Below are 15,684 nucleotides of genomic sequence, written 5' to 3'. Positions count from 1 at the left end.
TATAAAGCATTCATTAATCCAAACGCCTTTTATATGCCAAACGGCCTTATAGCAAACAGCCTTATGCCAAACGGGATACAATGGTGTGGAACATAGAAGCAAGTAAAATATATAACTTCAAAGTACGAGGATAGGGACGGGCCTGGCATTGAACCCATAACCTTCGACTTATGAAGCAGAAGCGGTAACCACTAAGCCCGTCACTTTCAGTATCATACGTAAACGTTATCAAGCTTTGAGGGCATCAAGCTATCAAAAGGTGGGTGAAGTTTTTAATTCCGCAACTTGATTATCCTCAAATAAATAGAAATGTGTAGCCTTTTCATGATTCTTATTCCAGACGCTTCCTCACTTCCGCCTTGTATTCCGGACACTTTGATTTGAATTCCGGACAGGTTATGGTAAACATAATTAGATAACTTGAATCATTTATTGATCTTATCTAGCTATTAGAGAGACGTCTGAGGCAGTTGGGCATCCTAAATTTTCATAAATATCAGTAGAAAATTCTTAATAAATCAAACCTCCAAAGTGGGAGCTCTTTACCGGAAAATTTTGAAACATTTCGTGTGAAATGTTTCCCATACAAAATAGAGTGTACGGAATATGAAGCTGCCGGGAACAGTGTTGATAGACTCACACTCAAATCTCAATCAATACGCTCTCCCGTGAGAGCAAACTCATTAGAGATCGGCTTCGCAAATCTCACCCTTGAGATTTTGATGCAAAATCACTCAATCAACTCAAACCGTAAAAAATGATTCAGTCGAAAAACCCGTCAAAAACTCGTGAAACCCGAATGTTGTTGTTAGCGTTAGGAAAGATTACTATAATTTTGCAAGACTAACAAGAAATTATTGCTCTGTGTGAGTAAACTGTGAAAATACGAGACAACGAGTCAAAAAGGTGAACCAACTCATCCATGATTTTTGAATGCAGATCTCATAAAGGGGGCCCCTTTATACAAAATTCAGCACGTTTTGGGATTCCACAAACTAACGTATTGAATTTGAGTTTTGAACGAGAAGGTCGGTCCAAACATATGAGGGGCCCAAATTCAAAGTAGTGCAAGTGACATTTTCGGTTGTGAGCTATAGAGCTTAGTGACATTTGAACACACGTAGACTAGCATGCGCTCGTCATACACAGTTTGTTTTTGTTTTCCTCAAAGAAACTTGCACACGCTTTCCAGACTCATCAAAATGCATATGAAAATATTACCCAATTTGAAAAATTTACACCCGGTTTCTGGGTGTTTTTCGAGACTGAGTGCATATTGTTTTCCTCCAAGGTTCACAACTACATCTACACTAAGGCACCCATACCATTGGGCGTGATGCATTTTGATGAGTCTGGAAAGCTTGTGCAAGTTTCTTTTAAGAAAACAAAAACAAACTGTGTACGACGAGCGTATGCTAGTCTACGTGTGTTCAAATGTCACTCCATATTCATTGCGAAATTCGTCTGTTTTCAAGCTTTTCAATAGTGTTTTGTGATGATTTTTCTGTCCAAATTGAAAAATTTAATAATTCTTAGAAGATTGGCTGTTTTATTGGCTAAATAATTTGTGTAGAGTAAAAAAATTGCTGAAAATCTTCAAAGCCGTTTTTCTTTTCCTTTTGACTCTATTTAGTACAAGTTTCCAGTTTGTCCGTTTGCCGCATTCTCTGGAAAAAAAATATTTACAGTATTGGCAAGAATACAGTATACAAGGCCGATTGACCTGAAAATTGAACTGCATATTGGAAAAAGCTTCATTTGTAAATGAATCACCAAATTCTATGCAAAGTATCTAAGTTCTTAAAATCCACCCATGTCGACAAAAATGTCCAAATGCTGATAATTGAACATTTTGAAAACAAACAATTTAGGATAAGTATAAGTATAATAAATATTTTGCAATTAATTTAAGTGAACCAATTTGCTGAAGCATGCCTTTTTCTAAATATAACCATTTAAAAAATATTCCAATTTGAAAATTTGGGCATTTTTCTCATAACAGTATTTTTGTAATAGCTTTAAAACTCTTGAATAGAATTTGGTTAATTGCTCATAAATCAAATTTTGAATAAAGAACTTCAGGTCAATCGGTTCATTAAAAGCTGTTATACAGTGCCCTTAACTTGACCATTTTTGTATGAAAATCGGCCTTCATGTACTTTATTCTTGGCAGTACTGTATATTATATAAATTATATTCAAAGTTTACTATAAGCCTTTACTGAATTTCTCTTATGCTTCATGTTGCTGATAGAATTGCAAATATGATTAAATTTCAAAGTTCTGATAGGTACCAGATAAACTCTTTGAATTGAACAGTGCTTTAGAGGTTTAGTCGCATTTTTTAAGATCCTGCAAATACGTCAAGCGCATTTTCTATTCAAATATTTTTTGAAAACTAACTAGAGAAGAATTTCAAAGATTTTGGCTTAATATTCATGACTTTTTTTGTAATTTGTAATATACTGAAGGATAACAATTGACGAAACCATACTGTGCGATCAGGTAATAAAAAATTATAACTCAAAAATTGTAAAGTTGACTTTGACGTTAGAATTATATGTCCAAATGTCGAAAGAGAAACTATTGTAACGTATTTAATTTTTTTTGTTCTTAATTTTGAAGCCCCCCCCCCTTCATCGGGGGCCCAGGGCATTTGCCCCCTTGGCACCCCCCCCCCCCTCAAATCCGGGCCTGATGGGAAGCATTTCACACGTATTGTGTTCAACATTTGCCGTTTATAAATGGCCACTTTTGATGTTTGTTTAAATAAGTTTTTTTTTTCATAAATATCTACTAAAATTTAAAACACCCTACTGTCTCAGACGTCACTCTAGTGGTTGGGTGATTTCAATTGATAATCAGATATTCCAAGGGGACGGACCTGGTGTAGTGGTTAGAACACACGCCTCTCACGCCGAGGACCTGGGATCGAATCCCATCCCCGAGATAGTCACTAAAAATTTCAGTGACGACTTCCTTCGGAAGGGAAGTAAAGCCGTTGGTCCCGAGATGAACTAGCCCAGGGCTAAAAATCTCGTTAATAAAAGATAGAAAAAAAAAGATATTCCAAATTATCATTTCCATCAGCTATTCGGAGTTCGAATTAAAGGGTTCGGAATATGACGAAAAAGCAAGCGTCCGGAATTAGAAAAAGTCCATAGATATCTATTTATTCTAATCTAAATTATTCATGTAGCGGAATCCAATCTTCCTTAGCATTGAAAGCTAAGTTGCTTGAAATCTCGTCAACGCTAAGGAATCATTCACAATTATCTATTTGTATGCTTTTCGATGAGTTATACTTCACTGAGGGCTTAAGTGTCCATAATGTGAATCATAAACGGTACTAGAGCATAAGCTATTTTACGAGACGTTCGGATGACGTTTTCTGGCGGGCCGCTCCATGAACTTCTATTAAAAATGCTTGTTTAAATGAGCTTTCAAATTGGGAACTTCTTGAATGGCAAAACGTGAAACATTTCAAGTGAATCCTTTCCCATATAAAGTAGAGTGTCCGTAAATTGAAAATTAAGTATCAAATTAAACTTTTCGTAACAATTATTTGCATGATTTTTGAAGACACTACCAAATATACATGCGTCAAATGAGTTCTGTAAATGTTATAAGTAAGGAAAATACTGGTTTACTGAAAACGATACCGTTTTCAAATTCATGTTCAATTCAGCTTTGTTTAGTATGTTCAATTCAGCTAAATTAACGAAATTAGTTTTGATAATGCTACATTCTTTGGGACATTGCCTTTATGCGTATTCCGTGGTTTAAGGAGGTATTATTTTAAAAATATCTCAAAAAGTAAATAACTTGTAAGAGTATGGACTTCATATTCGGTTTCAGGGGCCACGAGTTTAGTATTAAAACGGTATTTTAAATATTACCGTACATTGATAACACTGTGAGTGTGTGTGATTCATCTAACCCCCACTTTGATACTACATTTTTGCAAAAACCTTCAGAGACACGTCCACTCGGAAGTCACTCTCACTAACAAACAAGCCCTGCATGTATGAATAACCGCATACATGCTTCCTGTTTCATAGATGGTTACTTTTAAAACTGGCGCGTATTTAGGGTGCAACATCTCGGAATCCAAAGATAGCCGCACAGCGCACCTCTTTCGGGAGAATTAGATGCCCATCCAAACAAAACGCTTTCTATTGTATATGCAAAGCCTAGCCGACAGCGCATCATTTACTACTTGAAGGTTTCAAATAAAGAGCTTTTGGTTTATGTGGAAATATTATAAGTTGAGTTTTGGAAGCATTTAGGAGAAATCTTCCATTTTTGCAAGTATGAAGAAAAAATATCCAAACTAGCAATCTACTACAGATGCAACGCAGGCTTCGTCCTTTAGCGAAGAGGCCTATGTCATCCGTAAACAAAGATTTTTGACATCCCTGAGGCAACTCAGGTGAGCCCAGAAGTAAAAATATTGTATAATATTGGCCCTAAAATGCTGCCTTTAGGAACACCAGCTCTTGCAAGAAGGCTTTCAGACTTGGATTTCTGATTCTAACAAATGTGGGTTGGAAAATTAAAGTTTTTGAATTTTACAATCAAAACTTGATGCCAAACTCTTTGTGCAAATTGCTCGGGTAGAATAATCAAGATATGCAATCTGAGTATGTTTATATCTAGTACAATTTCCAGCCAACAACTCAGTTCATCACGTTCCATGTAGATATGTAAACCCTGAATTTTCTTTCAGATAGTCCACACATCGTAGCACCGTTACCCTTCGAAGAAACACCACCGCACCATGCCTGAAATTCGAAAGCCGGCAATCTCCGACCACTGGAGAGCATTTCTCCAGCTGAAGCATGATGTTGTGCTTTATAGCTGTGTAGGGCAGAGCTATGGCATCGATCTGTTGGCTTCTCGTTCGAACGAGCTCTCAGTTCTCCTTTCAGCACCCGCCGCGATCGGTTCGTTCCCTTTTTCCTGTGTTACCCGTTCATAACCGGTATAGTGTAGTATTCGTTGAAACTCTCTCCAGACTTCCAGACCGTGCGTTCCCGTCCCGCTTGGCGCCCTAAAAAGCAACTTCGTGCAACATCAATCCCCAAAAAGCCAACTGCAGTACAGCGTATAGTTGTTTGGTGACGAGTCCGGTTGAAGCAATTATCAATCATTGTTTGGTGCACAGAATTTGACCGGTGGTCTCTATCCGACATGTGCTAGAATATGTGTCACTGATTTGGAAGTGAAACTGGTTTTTTAATTCGATTTGATTGGGAGGAAGTCGATGAAAATGAAGATACAGCTAGCGTTTCTCGGACTGGTGTCCCTCTTCGGTGAGTATAATAATGTTACGAAACAGATATTGAACAATGCATGGTGATGATTCGCACAGAAAGTGATTCCAATATTGGCCTTTTTCCGATCAGACATGTGAGAGAAGAAAACAAAATCTCACGAGAGTCGATAACCTCTGACCTTGGCAATGAAGTATGCCACATAACAGAGAGAAGAAGCTGATTAATAACCATGGTAGTAATCAGGCCAAAAGTACCGGACCAAGTAGCATTCGAGAGAGTTCAGTCATATGTTTGGTGGTGCGATGCTGGGTAACGGAAGGCACCGCTAAAACCGGTCGACGTGTCTCATCCTTGTTTATGCTTCATTCATCAGTTTTAATACCGTGGGCGTAGTTAGGGGGCCTTTGACCCCCCCCCCCCCTTCTGCCTTAATGATTTATTTAAATAAAATTAAGGCTTCTGCCAAAGACCATTCAAGGTTTCAGCTATTCCTGGATTCCAAGAATTACTGCAACAATGTTCCTGTTTTTTTTTTGTTCAAAACAATATTATTTGAGACTGCACAGAAAATCCTTCTAGTATTTTAAAAGAAATATTTTTTTTTATTATAAGAAAAAAACTACTTCAGGAATGTTTCCAAAAGTTTTTGTGATATTTTTTAAGGAATCGTCCAAGTATTCATCAAGCATTTTAACAAAAGGCACATCTTGACAATTCTTTACATATACAACAACACCAAACAATAACAGGACAAACAAGAAAACCAATAACATATTTCGAACAAATATTCACAAAGTGCAAAACGTTCTCTACGTACACTGATTGGCAAAATAAAGTTTTCGAATTTCTCTCATTGATTTGGTTCAAAATTAAAGTTAAACACATTTATGATATTTTATTTTTGATATTCTTTTAAAGTTGCACTTACGAAATTTTGATAAAAAAGAATTTTACTCAAAAAAAAAGGAAATCAATTTGTATTGAACAAAAAAATAGTGATAAAAAAAGTGCCCCACTTCCCTTCTTGGCCCCAGAAAAGATGATTTAAGAAAAATAAAAAGCAATTTAATAGCTAATGTGTCCTCCTTTGGCCTTAACGACTTTGCTGGAGGCGCTTCGGCATGCATTCACCAGGTTTTGTAGGTGTGTGGATCTAGTTCTTCCCAGGCGCGCTCCAAGGCTTCAAAATAATTATTTTTGTTGATAACACCAGTTTTGTCAACCCTGGCATCGAAAATCGCCCACAAATTCTCGATGGGGTTGAGGTCTGGGCTTTGTGGAGGCCATTCCAGCGGTTTAATCCGACAAGGCCGGAAGAAAGACTTGGTCTTTCTTGCCATTATGCTTCGGGTCGTTGCTCTAGAGAAATATGAATTTCTCTTCAAGGCCCGTCTGGATCAGTGAAACCTCCAGATTTTCCCGCAAGATGTTGATGTAGGAATCTGCCATCATTATTCCGTCGATTTTCACGAGGCTTCCTACTCCACCCATGAAAAACACCCCCAGACCATCAATCTTGGGATAAAATCTTGGAGAAGTCAAAACTTCCTTGAAAAATTTCTCAAGGAATTTTTGGAGGAATTCAGATAAACTTCTCAAATCATCTTTGGAGAAATTTAGTTTCTATGGTTCTCCTTGGCAAAATTCAGGTTGGATCTTGTGTATCGGTAACAAAATTCTTGGAGAAATTTCCTAAGTAAATTCATGGGAGAAATTCCTTGGGAAAATACTTTAATCAATTTGTTGATGAAGTTTGTTTGAAAAAAACACATATAGTTAACTAACTAGATATACTTGTCGTATTGTCACGAGGGAAAAAGTCTTAAATCTTAGATAAATGCCTGCTCTGCTATGGAGAATCAAACTTTTATCTCCTGGCTCCTTTATTGGATTTCGTCTTGTTTTCTTGATTCCTGTTTGATCTCATACCGGCCTCATTTTGGTACTTTTTAGATATCTTTTTATTTTGGCAAGACTTCTTCAATTCCCGTTTTTTTAAGACACTCAGTCGCTACCAGCTTTATAAAGACGAAAAATTTTTTCTTAGTCTTGTAGTAACTACTGCCATGAAAATGAAATAAAAGGTATCAGTAACAAATACCTAGTTTTGAGAGAATCTACTTTGAAATTTTTTCAGCAATTTTTCATTCTATATAAATTGTATGGGAGTCAGTAAAACAAGCCAGTTATTTTTTTTTTTTTCTATTTAGCAGAAACATCTCCTGAAATATCGTTAGACCGCTTATAAACAGTGAAATTTTCTTAATTCAACTCAACTGAAAATGGACCAAAATGTCACTCACATCCCTTGCGTTCAGCTTCTAAAATTTCCAGTTCAAGGTTAACATTTTCCTTCGATGCACTGTGCACAAAATATTTGCCAAAGTTTGACTTACCGATGATGTCGAACGTGGACGCGCCTCTGAACGTACGTAACACGATGGTGTGAAACGTCAAACACGAAAAAAAAACGATGCGCGTGCCTTTGGTTGTGAGATTTAAAACAAGGCGAATGTGAAATGTTCGTTAAATGAGTGCTCGATGGAAATGTTGCCAGGGTTACGTCTGTTTGACTGTACTTAAAATGAGACAGTTGCAAGATATGGATCCGGATCCTATTCGTGACTCTTTTGATTCACTTCAGCAGTGTTTTTTTTTATTTGGCCACAATTATTTCATATTTGGTCACAATAGTGCTTCTCATAGCAAAGTTTCAGCCAATTCAAACTGAGTTAAACCTCACATGTCAAAGTGAATTATGAAAGTACCCAAGTAGCTTTGCAGTGCGACAGCGATTTAGCTGTCTCTGAAATTTCTATTTCCAAACCCAAAAACAATTCCTTATGAATATAGCAGCGTATATCGATCTAAAGATGTCATAACTTGAACCTAAAGCTGCTTATATAACTTAAGTCAGAAAAAAGTTATTTGTTATTAGGAATCGGAACAAATTACCAACAAAAATGTTCTTTTAATAGTAAAATATTCTATCATTAACTTTAAAACAAGTGCTCCGCTTTTATTTTGAAAACTGCTCTACCATTCAAAAGGTTTAAAACACTGCCCTGCGTTTTTAGAAGTAAGTGGATAGTATCGTATGTTGCCATTTTGTGAGAAATTGGTGTATAATGCTATCGGTGATCAAATGTGAAGTTAGGTTGCAAAAGTATTGTTAATTCAAATGGATATTCACGGTTCTCTGTGCTTCGAATTACCCAAAATCTTATCAGTAAAATGATAGAGGTGATCAGTGTTGTGAAAAACTCAATTTCTCATAACTCACGCTTGAGATTTTTCATGCGTGAGTTGTCAAACACGCAACTCAGCAGTCAAAAAAAGAGTTGGCTCACCTTTTTGACTCATTGTCTCGTATTTCCACAGTTTACTCACACTCTGCAATAATTTCTTGTTGGTCTGGTAAAATTATAGTAATCCTTTCTAACGTAAACAACAATGTTCGGGTTTCACGAGTTTTTGACGGGTTTTGCGACGGAATCATTTTTTACAGTTTGAGTTGATTGAGTGATTTTGCATCAAAATCTCAAGCGTGAGATTTGCGAAGCAGATCTCTAATGAGTTTGCTCTCACAGGAGAGCGTATTGATTGGGATTTGAGTGTGAGTCTATCAACACTGGAGGGGATTTTTCTTCCAAAGTTATCGCTAGTAACTTCAAACTGGGAATCTCTAATCACCATTCTAGAACAGCGCCACCTTCGCATTTTAACTTTGCGTTGGACCTTAATTCGTCGGCGACCGACCTCCCCTGATGGAAATCCTTTCTACGCCATGTTTACTACTCAACTTGTCTATCCCGAGAGGCCACACAAAATCGTTGAATCAGCTGATTGCGACTCATCGTCGTTGATCTCTTATCATTGGGTACTGCCGATTGGTCGTTGCCCCTATCAGTTCAATGAGTATGCTAATTTATTCATTTCTTTCTATTTGCAGGATACTGCCACGTAGCACCTGGTAAGCATCTTCTCACATATTCGATGCGTTCGAAATAAATCGACCGAAACAGACATTTTAAACAGATGCAAGTTGGTAGGTAGGCAAGCCTACCATTGATCAGACAACCGAGAAGAAAGTATGAATCGACCAGTAATCCTTAGCGAACCGAAAGCTTTGTCGGGAGGGTTTCCATGCAGTTTGTAGTGAATATAAACATAACGGTTTCCTCGTGGAATGGCTCCGGCAGAATGTGCGGAGCAGTTTACGTCAGTCGGTGCGATTTTCTTGGTGGTGTGAATCCTCTCATCGACCGGTTTCGGTTCTTTCAGCCGGCTGGAGATGACCGTGAAGAGAAACATCGTGGATTTGAAGAGAGCGAGAAATTTCGATGGTATATCGGTGGCGTGATTGGTGTATGCTTTTATTTTGATGTTGGGTAGCAACTTATTTGGAATGTTGTTGATTTGTAATCAACTTTTTTTATGAGATACAATTTCCAACAAAATTATGTTGGATTATTCAACAATTTTTTTTTTATTTATTAAAAGTCATTATCTAAAACATTACATTCATTTTTTTCATTCCATAAGAGTAGATTTGGATTGGATTGGATTTGGATTTGGATTGGATTTGGATTTGGAATTTGGATTGGATTGGATTGGATTTGGATTGGATTTTGGATTTGGATTTGGATTGGATATTGGATTGGATATTTGGATTGGATTTGGATTGGATTTGGATTGGATTGGATTGGATTTGGATTGGATTTGGATTGGATTTGGATTGGATTTGGATTGGATTTTTGGATTTGGATTTGATTGGATTTGGATTGTTTGGATTGATTTGGATTGGATTTGGATGGATATTGGATTTGGATTGGATTTGGATTGGATTTGGATTGGATTTGGATGATTTGGATTGGATTTGGATTGGATTTGGATTGGATTTTGGATTGGATTTGGATTGGATTTGGATTGGATTTGGATTGGATTTGGATTGGATTTGATTTGGATTTGATTGGATTTGGATTGGATTTGGATTGGATTTGGATTGGATTTGGATTGGATTTGGATTGGATTTGGATTGGATTTGGATTGGATTTGGATTGGATTTGGATTGGATTTGGATTGGATTTGGATTGGATTTGGATTGGATTTGGATTGGATTTGGATTGGATTTGGATTGGATTTGGATTGGATTTGGATGGATTGGATTGGGATTTGGATTGGATTTGATTGATTGGGATTTGGATTTTTTGGATTTGGATTTGGATTGGATTGGATTTGGATTGGATTTGGATTGGATTTGGATTGGATTTGGATTGGATTTGGATTGGATTTGGATTGGATTTGGATTGGATTTGGATTGGATTTGGATTGGATTTGGATTGGATTTGGATTGGATTTGGATTGGATTTGGATTGGATTTGGATTGGATTTGGATGGATTTGGATTGGATTTGGATTGGATTTGTGATTTGGAATTTTGGATTGGATTTGATTGGATTTGGATTGGATTTGGATTGGATTTGGAATTGGATTTGGATGGATTTGGATTTGGATTTGGATGGATTTTGGATTGGATTTGGATTGATTTGGATTGGATTTGGATTGGATTTGGATTGATTTGGATTGGATTTGGATTGGATTTGGATTGGATTTGGATTGGATTTGGATTGGATTTGGATTGGATTTGGATTGGATTTGGATTGGATTTGGATTGGAATTTGGATTGGATTGGATTGGATTTGGATTGGATTTGGATTGGATTTGGATTGGATTTGGATTGGGATTTGGATTGGATTTGGATTGGATTTGGATTGGATTTGGATTGATTTGGATTGGATTTGGATTGGATTTGGATTGGATTTGGATTGGATTTGGATTGGATTTGGATTGGATTTGGATTGGATTTGGATTGGATTTGGATTGGATTTGGATTGGATTTGGATTGGATTTGGATTGGATTTGGATTGGATTTGGATTGGATTTGGATTGGATTTGGATTGGATTTGGATTGGATTTGGATTGGATTTTTGGATTGGATTTGGATTGGATTTGGATTGGATTTGGATTGGATTTGGATTGGATTTGGATTGGGATTTGGATTGGATTTGGATTGGATTTGGATTGGATTGGATTTGGATTGGATTTGGATTGGATTTGGATTGGATTTGGATTGGATTTGGATTGGATTTGGATTGGATTGATTGGATTGGATTTGGATTGGGATTTGGATTGGATTTGGATTGGATTTGGATTGGATTTGGATTGGATTTGGATTGGATTTGGATTGGATTTGGATTGGATTTGGATTGGATTTGGATTGGATTTGGATTGGATTTGGATTGGGATTTGGATTGGATTTGGATTGGATTTGGATTGGATTTGGATTGGATTTGGATTGGATTTGGATTGGATTTGGATTGGATTTGGATTGGATTTGGGATTGGATTTGGATTGGATTTGGATTGGATTTGGATTGGATTTGGATTGGATTTGGATTGGATTTGGATTGGATTTGGATTGGATTTGGATTGGATTTGGATTGGATTTGGATTGGATTTGGATTGGATTTGGATTGGATTGATTGGATTTGGATTGGATTTGGATTGGATTGATTGGATTTGGATGGATTTGGATTGGATTTGGATTGCAGCGATGGTATAGTTTGAAAAACCATAGAATGTCCTAAATTGCTATCATCAACATTTTCTAATAACACAGCGCTTGTTTCATGGTTATTACAGACTAATGGATTTTTCACACGATATTTCCCTGTTTAACACTCATTTATAATTGACTATTCCTGCTCTAATCATTTCAGCATTCGGTGATGCTTTCCAACTAGGCACGGAACAAACTTACACCTATGTGAACGAAGTTCGGGTGGGTGACGCGAGGAACGCTTCCCAAATAGTTGGGTATCTCGTCAAAGCCAAAGTCCACGTAGCCACCATATGGGGTGATGATGAACATAAACTTCTACTTTTGAAGGTAATTGGTATTAGCATCTGCTCCGGAAGTTGTCAATTAAATTTATGGATGTTAAATTTAAACACTTTACAGGTCACGAATCCAAGCCTGTACACCACTCCAGGAGATTTGAAACACAAAACGACCTTGTCAAACGTAGATTCAACAACGTTCTATGTGTACTGGAATCTCGGATATCTGAAGAAAATCTACTTCGGACAGCAAGAGGATGCTTCGTTGGCGAATTTCAAAAAGGGGATCGCCTCCTTGTTCCAGTACCAACTTTTGGATGGAAAATACGTCGAAGAAGATACGTCTGGAACTTGTGATGTTCAGTACACATCTCATTCGTCAACTCGATACCATAAAGCAAAGAACAACTGTAAGTTTGTCGGCGATCGCTTCGAGAGGACCGAGTACCCTCTTCGTAGTCTAACAAGAACAGTTCGCAGTGCGGACTTTACCGTGAGCACTGAAGGAACGCTGGAAAAGATTGTGGCTCAAGATTACGTGAAGTACCTGGTCAACGCATATGATGGGCTAGGAGCGTTCCTGGAGTCTACGACGAAGCTCGAACTTGAAACTGGATCCAAAAAAGTTAGCACCATCGAGGGAAAGTCGGTTGATGAAGTGGTCCAATCTTTGGGAGTACATGAACACGGATTGCTATCGGAAGATGTTGATACGAAATGCGTAGGCGATAACTGTGATAATGTAAGTATTCAGATATCCTGCTGTTTTCAAACGATTACTTAATGAAACTTTCTTCCAGCTCGTGAAGTTAGTGAAATCGTACAAAAAAGGCCTTACCAACGAGCGCATTGGTAAACAGGACTCGTCAGCCGCTCTAGTGAAGCTAGTCGAATACGGTCGCCAAACATCCACTGAAGACTTCCTACGCCTTCTCAAAGCAAAAACTATGCAGGAACAGCGAGGCCAATTGCTGGATCTCCTAGGCGCCATCCAAACCGTAGAAGCTCATAAAGCGGCCAAAACTTTGTTGAAATACGAGTCGGACGAAGACCTGTTGCTTGCTGAGCGATATCTGCAAGCTCTAGCCGTGGGTAGTCGTCCCAAGAAAGCCGTCATCGAGGATCTGCTAGAAATGGCCGAAAAGAAGCCAGACAATAACAAGTTCTACGACACGTTGTTACAAACCCTAGGATCTTTGGCCCATCGCTATGCCAAGCTTTCAGGAAATTCCTATGACACCGAGTTAGTTGAAAAGGTTAAGGAGTTTTTGTTGAAACAACTGGATTGGTGCAAAAAGGATAAATGCAAGGAAAAGTTTATCCGCGGCTTGCATAACCTGAAGTCCCCTAAAACCTTGGACGTGCTCATCAAACTTGCAAAGGAAGGCAGTGCTAAGATCAGCGTATCGGCTATGAAAGCGCTGAGGTCGTTCTCCGTTTTCTTGTGGAACGACGAGTTCAAAGCCGTTTTCGAGGACATCTTTTTCCAAGTTTCCAAGAAATACGACTCGAGTGCTAGGGCTCTGGCTCTGGACATTCTTCTGGACTTGAAACCGGACTACGAAGAACTGATGCACTTGATTCAGCTTTTGAAATCCAGCGACAAAGCCTACGAAGTCAAACAGTACCTTCTTCAGAAATTGAACATGTTGGCTGATCGTTGTCCAGACTTTGCCGCTATGCTGAAGAAAGTAATTCAACAAGATCATCAGTTGAACAACTACCACATCCTCGGTGCCAAGGGATTGTCCACAGCCCTTACTAGAACTTACTCAACAGTACCTTCTTTCAACGCATCTTTGGTGTCTCTACAGGAAATGAGTGGAGGAGTCCTGAAGCGTGGAATAGTTGATCTCACCTTAGACGTTGACGAAGAGAAGTTTAGTTTGTTCACACTTGGACTTTTCGCTGGAGGACTGTCTTCCTTCGTTAGCAGCGGTGATGGTGAAGAAGCTGAAGAGGAAACCGATACAGTCGCCGGTATGGAGCTGTCAGTGCAAGGATCCGTCCTAAGGCCTTTAGTGTTCTTCGATGGTAAAGGCGAACTTATGGGACACGTCTGGAGCGGAACAGCCTCGGAACCTACTCCGGCCTATCAAGCGACTACCCTCCTGCAGGACAATGAAGAACGGTTCCCTCTACAGAATGGAGGCGTCGTTAGATTGAACACCCTAGGAGCCCTTTCTATCGATCTGAACGGACAAGTGACCATGAGCTTATGGGGACGAAACGCACATTCCAAAGTCGAGCAAAAGTAAGTCTGATCTATTCCATAGTTCTGCACACAGTCTAATGAGTCTTTATCTTATTTCAGCACCGGAATCGCTGTAACTGGAAGCCTTTCGTTAGATACTTCCTTCATATCGCTAACAGTCAACTTCAACATCGGTCAAGAACCTCAGCTGCACCTAACGTCGGATCTGGACTTCTCGTCCGACAATCGGCTATGTATGCAGCTGAAACAAACGGACAGTGTTCTTAGCCGAAGTGTGCTGAAGTCGGTTTCCGTTCCTGGAAGCAAATACCGTAAAACGCAGTCCCACAAGATGACATACAAAATTCCGGGCCACACGCATGCCCTGAACCAGAAGAACAACGACATGTGCAATCTGATTGCCAAGAGCTGATCCCGCATGAGAAAGGTGAAGTCCGATCGGTCCCATCCAGAGACCAAAGCAACCATTTTGCTCCCAAAAATTACCCTCTAGGAAAATGAAAAAAAATGAATAGACTTTGACGCGTAATGTAGATTGGATGTTTTGTTCGAATTTTGAAAGTCCTGTCAGAATCGAAAGAATGTTTTATGTGCGAAGTTTTGTACAGATGAATGGGAGTGTTAATATTAGGGTGAAGAATGAAATAAAGATTTCTAATAATGTGAACAATGTTGTTTTAATGTATTTATTTTCACTAGGGTAACAGTCGTATTTTGGACCCCATAAGGAAGTGATTTGAGTTTTTTCTCCCAATTAATTATTGCACAGCGTAAACCAAGTCAAAGAATATGCCAAAATGTAAATGTAAATGGGGTTATCCCACGGAAGAGCCGAATTGCCGCTTCAATTTCTGTGTGTAACGTGTTGTAACGGTTGCATGGATGAACCGATGAAATTAAACAAATTTCAGATAAAATAAACACATTTTCTATGTAAAAATGGTTGATACAAGTGCGGAATAGGCCTATCTTTCCAAATGGCATGCGAATTGTGTTAGTCTTTCGATTTAAACTGGGAAATTTGCATGAAAATGGCCGAGAGGGTTCAAAATATATTGGTTACCCTATATAATCAAACAAACCATTTTTTTTACTTTTCCATAGAGACTATCCATTAACAACGATGTTATTTTTTTTAATTTCCAGACCCGTCCTTCTCGTGGTCTTTTGGCCATTCTTTTTTTTTAATTTGTGTTGATTGTGGTCATTGGCTAGATCATCCCCTCCCCCCCATAAATGACCTCGTGGTTTATGAACAACCCCTACAAAACATAAATTAAGGCCATCTTA

At 38.4% G+C, this 15,684-nt stretch overlaps 1 protein-coding gene across 2 annotated transcripts; it reads left to right on the top strand.

Moving 5' to 3' along the window:
• The first annotated feature begins 4,912 nt into the window (after positions 1 to 4,912).
• LOC5573098 (microsomal triglyceride transfer protein large subunit) lies at positions 4,913 to 15,064 on the top strand. 2 transcript variants are annotated; one of them, XM_021846103.1, is made up of 6 exons: positions 4,913 to 5,314; positions 9,231 to 9,251; positions 12,059 to 12,228; positions 12,301 to 12,921; positions 12,980 to 14,433; positions 14,494 to 15,064. In XM_021846103.1, exons 1-6 carry the CDS (start codon positions 5,266 to 5,268, stop codon positions 14,804 to 14,806), a joined length of 2,628 nt encoding a protein of 875 aa, XP_021701795.1. In that variant the 5' UTR covers positions 4,913 to 5,265; the 3' UTR covers positions 14,807 to 15,064. The 2 variants fall into 2 exon arrangements, with proteins under 2 accessions (XP_021701795.1, XP_021701796.1); XM_021846104.1 differs by lacking the exon at positions 9,231 to 9,251 and having other exon boundaries at positions 4,971 to 5,314.
• The last annotated feature ends 620 nt before the right edge of the window (positions 15,065 to 15,684 follow it).

The sequence above is a fragment of the Aedes aegypti genome, chromosome 2 (assembly GCF_002204515.2).
Source record: "Aedes aegypti strain LVP_AGWG chromosome 2, AaegL5.0 Primary Assembly, whole genome shotgun sequence".
NCBI classification, from domain to species: Eukaryota; Metazoa; Arthropoda; class Insecta; order Diptera; family Culicidae; genus Aedes; species Aedes aegypti.
This window is presented reverse-complemented; position numbering and strand designations above follow the sequence as displayed.